The 9,214-nt window shown below is 47.7% G+C and overlaps 2 protein-coding genes across 2 annotated transcripts in view; one reads left to right on the top strand and one right to left on the bottom strand.

The window, feature by feature from the left end:
- The first annotated feature begins 1,974 nt into the window (after positions 1 to 1,974).
- On the top strand, positions 1,975 to 7,625 carry acaa1 (acetyl-CoA acyltransferase 1). Its single transcript, XM_022760686.1, has 12 exons — positions 1,975 to 2,406; positions 2,484 to 2,577; positions 2,652 to 2,709; positions 3,700 to 3,779; positions 3,872 to 3,914; positions 4,133 to 4,231; positions 4,794 to 4,874; positions 5,063 to 5,253; positions 5,337 to 5,516; positions 6,066 to 6,121; positions 6,214 to 6,359; positions 6,456 to 7,625. The coding sequence occupies exons 1-12, from the start codon at positions 2,221 to 2,223 to the stop codon at positions 6,529 to 6,531; spliced, it is 1,290 nt and encodes a 429-aa protein (XP_022616407.1). The 5' UTR covers positions 1,975 to 2,220; the 3' UTR covers positions 6,532 to 7,625.
- Positions 6,856 to 9,214, bottom strand: part of esf1 (ESF1 nucleolar pre-rRNA processing protein homolog) — a 12,364-nt gene continuing 10,005 nt past the window's right edge. Inside the window, exons 11-14 of the mRNA XM_022760687.1 lie at positions 9,029 to 9,110; positions 8,850 to 8,938; positions 8,515 to 8,670; positions 6,856 to 8,238 (exon numbers count right to left, since the gene is read on the bottom strand). Of these exons, the coding sequence (XP_022616408.1) occupies positions 7,915 to 8,238; positions 8,515 to 8,670; positions 8,850 to 8,938; positions 9,029 to 9,110 (651 nt within the window). The 3' untranslated portion in view covers positions 6,856 to 7,914. The remainder of the gene's footprint in view (positions 8,239 to 8,514; positions 8,671 to 8,849; positions 8,939 to 9,028; positions 9,111 to 9,214) is intronic.

The following is a 9,214-nucleotide window of genomic DNA, read 5'->3' on the forward strand; positions in this document are numbered from 1 at the left end:
ACTTTTTATGCCTTACTATACTATGTCACTTTTATGACTTTTTATGCCTTTCTAAAATATGACTTTTCATGCCTTACTATACTATGACTTTTCATGACTTACTATACTATGACGTTTTTTTTTTTATGTCATAATATACTATGTCGTTTTTATGACTTTTTATGCCTTACTATACTATTATTTTTTATGCCTTACTTTACTATGACGTTTTTTTTTTTTTTTATGCCTTACTATACTATGACGTTTTTTTTTTTTTTTTTTTGCAATATGTTTTTATTGAGCATCATTGATACAAGGTATGTACACAAGAATAAAACATAGGAAAAATCCTTGGAACAATGCTCACACAATATTTTCATTTTTATTTTCTACCCTTGTTTCCTTTGTCGTATATACACAAGTAATGACTCAGCCGCCCATCCATCCCACCCATCCGGAACATGTAGGACACCCAACCAGATGAGAAGAGAAAACATATACATAGGTTTATCATTATTGAAGCTGTACACTGTTTACTATGGTTTGCATGAACAAATTATCATAAAAGGAAAAAGGTTGTTATGTGGTATTAAGTAGGCATGGTTTTAAGTCCACTTAAGTATGTCAACACAGGATCCCAGATAGAGAAGACTTTGTCCCTGGACCCCCTGAGTGTGTATTTTGCCTTCTCTAACTGTATGAAGTGCATCAAGTCACTCAGGCACAAAGACACATTAGGAGGATTTTTAGATTTCTAATATAGTAATATTCTTCTGCGTGCTAGCAGTGTTGTGAAAGCGATGATGCTTTTATGTCTTTTCCTTATTGCAGTATGTCTTCTATCTGTGAAGCCAAATATGGCCGATGCTGCAGTACCTCTGATAGTGTTTTAAAGATCACAGACCAGTAAGTTGTCAGGGCTGGGCATGACCAAAACATATGGGTTAAGTTGGCAGGAATGTTTCGACACCTGTCGCAGCTTGCATCTGTGTTAGGGTATATTTTAGCCAGTCTTGCTTTGGAATAGTGAGTGCAATGTAAAACCTTGAATTGTATTATACTTAGTTTCCCACAGGAAGTACTGTCATTCACTCTTTGTAGAGGGCTGCTCCAAGTGTCCTCTTCCAAGTCTTCCCCCAGCTCATCCACCCAGTCCGCCCTGATCTTTGCAAGGGTTGTTGTTTTAAAAGAGGTTATACAGTCACTGATTCTTAAAATTAGTCTTTTTGAGTTGAAAGGAATTTCTAACAGATCATCTAAACCAGAGAGTGAAGACGTGTGGAAAGTTGGGGTCATGACACTGAAGAAAGTGGCGGACTTGGAAATACCTATACTATGACATTTTAATAATTTTTCATGGCTTAATATAATATTAACTTTTTTATTAACTTTTCATGGCTTGCTATACTATTTAGATTTTTTTTATACTTTTGTTAAAGTACCACTACAACAGGGAAAAAATATACCATCAATACAAGAGTACAGAGTCAAAGCAAAAGCATTTCCTGTAGTTTCCGTATCACAGTAAAAGTACTTCCTGTAGTTACATTATCACAGTAAAAGTATTTCCTTTTAGTTACTTTATCATAGTAAATGTACTTCTTGTACTCACAGTATCACAGCACAAGTACTTCCTTTAGTAAGTTTCACAGTAAAAGCATTTCATGTATTTAGAGTACCTGCAGTAAATGTACTTCCTGTAGTTACAAACGTATTTCCTGTAGTTACAGTTTCACAGTAAAAGTACTTCCTGTAGTTATAGCATCACAATTTTTGTTTTTTGTTTTTTAAAAGGTGTAAGGATCTTTAGAGAAAGGACTACAGAAAGGTTTTAACCTCTTTAATAACAACTGTAGTACATCAGCTTTGAGAACAAGAAAAATAACAACATAAATACAATAGTAGTATATCAAATAAATAAAACAATAAGAAAATAAATCAATAAAAATGCCCATGAAGCTCTTTAAACTCAGTGACGGAGGTCACGTGTTCTCGCCCTCTGGTCCTGATCAGCTGTCAATCAACGCTTCTGAGTAAAGTTGAACTCGTGTCACTTGTTTTAAAGCCTTTGGTTTCAGGCCTGTTCAACTGAAATGAAGTGAAACAGGTGTTTTAAAAGAAGGAGAAGAAGAAGACGAACACTCGCCCCCTTCGCGTTCTAATTGTCCCTCTCCTCTCCCCGTCCTGAAGCAGGAAGTGGCTCCAGTCGTACGGACTGAACTCAGGTGTTTCATCGTCGCAATGCACAGGCTGAAGATAATCTCAGGTCACCTGTCTCCCTCCACTTCCTCCGACCACAGGCGGGATTTATGGAGGTCAGAATGTGGCTCCGGATCCGGATCTGCAGCGAGCAGCGGTCCGGACGACGTGGTGGTGGTTCACGGACTGAGGACCGCTATCGGGAGAGCGAAGAGAGGATCTTTCAAGGTAACTGTCGAACCTCATCACCTGTTCACCTGTTCACCTGTTCACCCGTGCCGACACTAACTGATGACGTCTTCCAGGACACCACACCTGACGAGCTGCTGAGTGCAGCGATGACAGCTGTGCTGACAGATGTTGGACTGTCACCCGCCGAGCTGGGGGACGTCTGTGTGGGTGAGACTAGCCCCCCCCCCTCTGACTGTTGATTTAAATGGTCTGCGTGTTGACCTGTGTTCACCTGTCTGCAGGTAACGTGCTGCAGCCTGGAGCCGGGGCTCTGATGGCCAGAGTGGCTCACTTCCTCAGGTCAGAGGTCAGACTGACCCTCAGTCATTCACACACTCAGATCACTGCCGAAGATCTGAAAATGATCCAATAATCTGCTGTTTAACCTCCTCCTCTTCTTCCTCCTCCTCCTCCTCCTCCTCCTCCTCTTCCTCTTCTTCCTCCTCCTCCTCCTCCTCCTCCTTCCTCCTCTCCTCCTCCTACTTCCTCTCTTTCCTCCTCCATCTCCTCCTCCTCTTCCTCTTCCCCTCCTCGCTCCTCCTCCTCCTTTCCTCTTCCTCCCTTCCCTCTTCCTCCCCTCCTCCTCTCCTCCCCTCCCCTCCTCCTCTCCTCCCCTCTCCCCTCCTCCTCCCTTCCTCCCTCTTCCTCTTTCCTACCGTCCTCCCTCACTCCCATCTCCCCCCTGCCCTCCTCATCCCTCCTCCTCTCCTCTCCCTCTCCTCCTCCTCTCTCTCTTCTCCTCCTTCCTTCTCTCTCCTCCTCCTCTTCCTCCTGCCTCCCCTCCTCCTCCCCTCCTCCTCCCCTCCTTCCTCTTCTCTTCCTCCTCCTCCCCCCCTCCACTCCTCTCCTCTCCCCTCCCTCCTCCTCCTCCTGCCTCCTTCCTCTTCCTCCTCCCCTTCCTCGCTCCCCTCTGCCTCTCTCCCTCCCCCTCCTCTTCCCCTCTCCTCCCTCCTCCTCCTCCTCCTCTCCTCCCCTCTCCTCCTCCTCCTCCTCTCCTGCCTCCCCTTCCTCGTCCTCCTCCTCCTCCCAGTGTTTCCTAAAGGAAATGAGAGAGGAAGCAGTGAAGCTCCTCTCCTCACTCTGATCATGAAGCTGCTCAGAGACTGAAGAACTTTTCTCTCAGTCTGAAGCTTCAGGAGAAAAACACTTTTCCACCACAATCACTGACTCCTGTCTCCCACTCTCCCTCCCCTCCTCCTCCTCCCCTCCCCTCCTCCTCCCCTCCTCCCCCTCCCCTCTCCTCCCCTCCCCTCCTCCCCTCCTCCTCCCCCCTCTCCTCCCCCTCCTCAGTGGGTTTCCAGACACCGTCCCAGTCTACACGGTGAACAGACAGTGCTCATCAGGGCTTCAGGCTCTGTTCAACATCGCAGGTAAAAACTGAAGCTTCACACAAATACACCTGCTGTTGATTCACCTGTGACCTGGTTCACCTGTGTGACCTGGTTCACCTGTGTCTGTGCAGGAGCCATCAGGAGTGAATGCATCGACCTGGGCCTGGCCTGCGGGTGCGTCACATGAACAACACAGTTGGTGTCTGAGACGATGATTAGTGTCCTGGAAGAAAAGTGACAGTTAATGAATCATAATGTTTTTATTAAAATTGACTTAAGGTTATATTTCATGTATAGAACAGGTTAATTAGTAATCAGGTACTGTCACTTTAAGAGCACACCTGGTGCATTTACTGTGTGTGTGTGTGTGTGTGTGTGTGTGTGTGTTACAGTGTGGAGAGCATGTCTCTGCGTTCGGTAGGAAACCCTGGAGACCTGAGCTCCAGGCTGATGGACAACGACAAGGCTAGAGACTGCATCATCCCCATGGGGTGAGAGCTGCTTCTGCTGTTTTACTAATCCATCACAACCAATCAACAGCTGGATGTGAACTAATCAATCATAATCCCACAGCCACAACTATAACAACTGATCATATCAGAGTTCACTGTGACCTTCAAACCAAAATGAAAATATTACACTTGGACAAGAAAAGGTAATGAATTAATCACAACTACAGATTTATGATTTAAACAACCTCAATTTTATTCCTCCACGCTGGCGCCAGTCAGAGCGGCAGCCATTTTGTTTTGGGTCGTTTTGAAGGAACTGCTTCACATTTGGCACAAACGTTCACTTGGACTCAAGGACGACCTGATTAGATTTTAGTGGCTAAAGGTCAGAGGTCAAGGTCACAGTGACCACTTTCACAACTCAAGAATTCATCCACTAATTATCACATTTAAAAAAAAATCTGAGGTCAAAGGTCAACTTCACTGTGACATCATAAAGATCTGCAAAAACACATTATTCAACACTGTGTGTGTGTGTGTGTGTGTGTGTGTGTGTGTGTGTTGTGTGCGTGTGTGTGTGTGCGCGTGTGTGTGCGTGCAGCATCACCTCAGAGAACGTTGCGGAGAGGTTTGGCGTGTCCAGAGAGAAGCAGGACGCCTTCGCTCTCAGCTCTCAGCAGAAGTAATCCAGCTGTTTTAATGATCTTAATTAATGATGCAGCTGTTTGACTGGAGCTTGTTTCATTTGGCTTTTGTTAAAAACAGGAAAGTTTTAATGAAACTTGGTAGAAATTTCATCTTTTTAAAACATTATCTGGAAATAATCTAATAGATAATTCAAGTCTGATATTAGACTCCGCCCCCTCACAGAGCGGCTCGGGCTCAGGCGTCGGGACTGTTCGACCAGGAGATCGTCCCCGTCATCACCAAGCTCGTGGACGATGGCGGTAAAGAGCGAGAGGTGACGGTGCGGAGAGACGACGGCGTCAGACCTGGGACCAGTCTGGACGGACTCGGGAAACTGCGTCCAGCCTTCAAACCTGACGGCAGCACCACGGCAGGTGAGTCAGCGCCGCTGGACCCGCAGGTGGACGATGAACCTCACACCTGAACACACACACACACACGCACGCTCTGTTGTCAGGTAACTCCAGCCAAGTGAGTGACGGAGCAGCGGCCGTGCTGATTGGTCGCAGGTCAGCGGTGGAGGCTCTGGGTCTGCCGGTGCTGGGGGTCCTGAGGGCCAGTGCGGTGGTGGGGGTTCCTCCTGATGTCATGGGGATTGGACCGGCGTTCGCCATCCCTGCAGCTCTGGAGCGAGCTGGTGAGACTCTGACACGTTTGACATGAATCCTGAATACTTCTTCTTCCCTTCCTCTTTTCCTCTTCCTCTTCTTCTTCTTCCCTTCCTCTTCCTCTTCTTCTTCTTCCCTTCCTCTTTTCCTCTTCCCTTCTTCCCTTCCTCTTTTCCTCTTCCCTTCTTCTTCTTCCCTTCCTCTTTTCCTCTTCCCTTCTTCTTCTTACCTTCCTCTTTTCCTCTTCCTCTTCTTCCCTTCCTCTTTTCCTCTTCCTCTTCTTCTTCTTCCCTTCCTCTTTTCCTCTCCCTCTTCTTCTTCTTCCCTTCCTCTTTTCCTCTTCCTCTTCTTCCCTTCCTCTTCTTCTTCTTCCCTTCCTCTTTTCCTCTTCCCTTCGTCTTTTCCTCTTCCTCTTCTTCTTCCCTTCCTCTTCTTCCCTTCCTCTTCTTCCTCTTCTTCTGAGATCAGTGACAGATCTGGAGGTCGGACTGATCCCTCTGATAGTTTCATCAGAAACGGCGTCAGCTGTTCGCTCACTGTCGAGCGTCTGTTTCAGTCTGGTTGTTGTTTCCTGTCAGGACTGACGGTGGCCGACATCGACGTGTTTGAGATCAACGAGGCCTTTGCCAGTCAGGTGAGCTGCTCGCTGCAGGTTCCTCTCGCTGGCGTCAGTTACGTCGCGACATTGTGAAACTGAGCTCAGTGTTCTTCTTCTCTGCTGCTCAGGCCGTGTACTGCGTGGAGAAGCTGGGGATCCCGCTGGAGAAGGTGAACCCTAACGGAGGCGCCATCGCCCTGGGTCACCCTCTGGGCTGCACCGGAGCCCGACAGGTGGTGACGCTGCTCAACGAGCTCAGGCGCAGAGGCAGGAGGTTTGTGTCTCGTCAGGTGTCACTGAAACAAAGATCTTGATTGAAGCGAGTCCAGACCGGTTCTCTCAGCGTCGCTCTCTCCTGTTCTGACCGCAGGGCGTACGGCGTCGTGTCCATGTGCATCGGGACCGGGATGGGAGCCGCCGCCGTCTTCGAATACCCGGGGCCGTAGGAGCCGACTGCTCATCAAGACCGTGGGACTGTGATTGATTGACCTGCTGAAAGTTACTCTAACACTTCGCTCAGGTGTGACTAAACGAGATCAGAGCCGCAGGGACTAATTGATGAGATGATAATTAATCAGTTTGAACTTTGGAACGTTGCTTGAATAAAACCTGAAATAAAAACATTTTCACTTTCTTATAGAGGAACTAATCAGCTGATTAATTGATTAGGATCATGACTGTCCTGCAGCGTTTAAATGTCTGAGAGCAGACGCCTCCGTCCTGCTGTGACCTCAGTGAGAAAACAAACAGGATTAAAAGCTTTCCACAGGTAAACACTGAGAGGCTTTTATTGTGAAACAGCTACAGGAAAGTTAGCAGAGCTGTTCTACAGTAACAGGTTTACACAGAGACAGGAGCACGCTGCTTAAAGTGACAGTTGTGGTTATGAGACGTGGGCTGGTGTGAGGTCGTCATGTGCGGTCAGTGTGTTTCCTGCAGCAGATTCAGGTAGGACAGGTGCACTCAGAGTGATGAGCTGCAGTGGGCGGGGCCAGCAGAAAACACCTGTTGTTTTACTTGCCTTTCAGGGTTTGTGTATTAGGATGAAAACTGAATTTTTCCTATATATATTTTTTCCACATGTGGCTCCTCCCCCTCCCCTGTATCAACAGATGTCTTTTAAAAGTGTCTAACACAGGGGTTTTCTGCTGGCCCCGCCCACAGCAGCTCATCACTCTGAGTGTACCTGTCCTACCTGAATCTGCTGACTGAACGTGACGACCTCACACCAGCCCACGTCTAACAACCACAACTTTACCTTTAATATGACAGGAAGCAGCCGCCGCAGTGACACTCAGTATCTGCAGCTCTGTAATTAATGCAGCTAATTATCAAATGGTGTTTTTGATAATTAGCTGCATTGATCAGGAATCCATGAGTGAAGATACTGAGCTTGACTTAATGTAAGTGTGTGAGGACAAACTTAATAACAGACTAATAGTTTATTATTCTAACACGTCACTGGAGCTGCTGTAATCATGAATGACAATATAAGAAAAAGTCTTTGTGTTAAAGTCTGAATAAACACGTCACGTCTTTCTGTCTGCGTCAGTCTGTTAAAGGTCATGAGTCTCGATGTTCCGCTCATTAAGGGGACACACAGTAAAGTGCCCCTTACAACAGTTGTCACCGTTTTAATCTGTTGCTATGACGACTCATGAACGACTGGAGCGTTTCTCTTCCTGACTGACTTCCTCTGCAGCATCAGTGACATGAAACGTTTCAACAGGATCTGAAGTTTTCACTCGTGTACCTGATTCTTCATGTCCATGGTTAAAAACAAACAGGAAGTTGATCCTGCGTCGTCAGGATAAGGTCTCAGTCCGAAGCTACACGAGCTTCTGTTTCTTCCGAGCCTGAAACTGCTCCGTTTTGCTCTTGATGGACTTGACGAGCAGAGACAGGCCGGGGTCCATCGGCTTCTTCGCCGCCGGAGCGTCAGAGTCATTTTCCCGTGTGGCGCCAGCGGCGGACTCGGTCGCCCGAGCGGCGAGGACGTCGTCCTTCTGCCGCCGCTCCTCCTCCCGTCTGCGCTGCTTCTCGGCCAGGAGGCTCTGAGTGGCTTTAGTCTTCTTGTAGCTGGGGTGGGAGGGGTCCAGGTTGAACAGGTGGGAGGTGAACATGGCCTGGAAACGAGGGTCTTGAACGTCCACCTGGACGCACACAGACAGGAAGTGGTTTGTTATGAAGGTTTTACACATTCATGGTCATGAACACTTTAACTTTCTGCTGGTGTCACTTTTATAAAAACTGTCACAAGTATTTTATTGTGAAAAGTCGGATCTTGATCATCCAGATTAACAAACACACGTCAGACTGACACACGCCATCCATGAAGGAGGTCGTTGTAGTCACTTCCTCCAGAGGCTGAAACTAAAGTCTGGAGACTCTGTCTGAAGAACCTCTGAGTGGTTAACGACAGGTCTCACCTGGAATTGGTCGTCCTCCGCAGGCTCCGCCCCCTTCTTCAGCAGCTTCTTCCTCTTCTTCTTGCTCAGGTTCTGCTGCTCCACGATCTTGTCGTAGTTAAAGTGTTTGTGTTTGGCGTCGCCAGCGTCGTCCTCCATCAGCAGCGCCATCTCAGCCTGCACACACACACACGCACACACACGCACACACACGCACACACACGCACACACACGCACACACACGCACACACACACACACACACACACACACACACACACACACACACACACACACAGTGAGATGTGCTGAGCTCAGGTTCAGTGATTTTCATGATGAGCTGAGATCGACCTCTGACCTTTTGCCTCTCCAGTTCCTCTTCCTCCTCAGCCGTCCGCTCCTCTTCCTCCTGCTTCTTCTTCTTTCCCTTCTGTTTCTTCTTTGGATCTGCAGACACATCAGACAACACCGTCACTGTTGACACCGTCAAACACCAGAGTGGCCAATCAATCCTCATCGATTGACAGTATTGATCACCTGTGGCGCCGAGCTCCTCGGCGAAGAAGGGGTCACTGAGGTCGACGTCTGGAGGGAGCTCGTCATCGCTGAGGTCGTCCTCCTGGTGGGAGACGAACACAAAGCAGAGCTGGTGGGTGAACGTTGTCATGGTGATGAAGATATAAACTTTACTCTGACACTGTGACCCCCCCCTCCCCCACCCTC

The sequence above is a fragment of the Seriola dumerili genome, unplaced genomic scaffold (assembly GCF_002260705.1).
Source record: "Seriola dumerili isolate Sdu_G_001 unplaced genomic scaffold, Sdu_1.0 BDQW01000349.1, whole genome shotgun sequence".
Taxonomy (NCBI): Eukaryota; Metazoa; Chordata; class Actinopteri; order Carangiformes; family Carangidae; genus Seriola; species Seriola dumerili.

Coding starts and splice junctions, on each gene's coding strand:
- acaa1 (XM_022760686.1), top strand. CDS start 2,221: ATGCACAGGCTGAAGATAATCTCAGGTCACCTGTCTCCCTCCACTTCC. Junction 2,407..2,483: donor CGAAGAGAGGATCTTTCAAG/GTAACTGTCGAA, acceptor GACGTCTTCCAG/GACACCACACCTGACGAGCT. Junction 2,578..2,651: donor GCTGGGGGACGTCTGTGTGG/GTGAGACTAGCC, acceptor ACCTGTCTGCAG/GTAACGTGCTGCAGCCTGGA.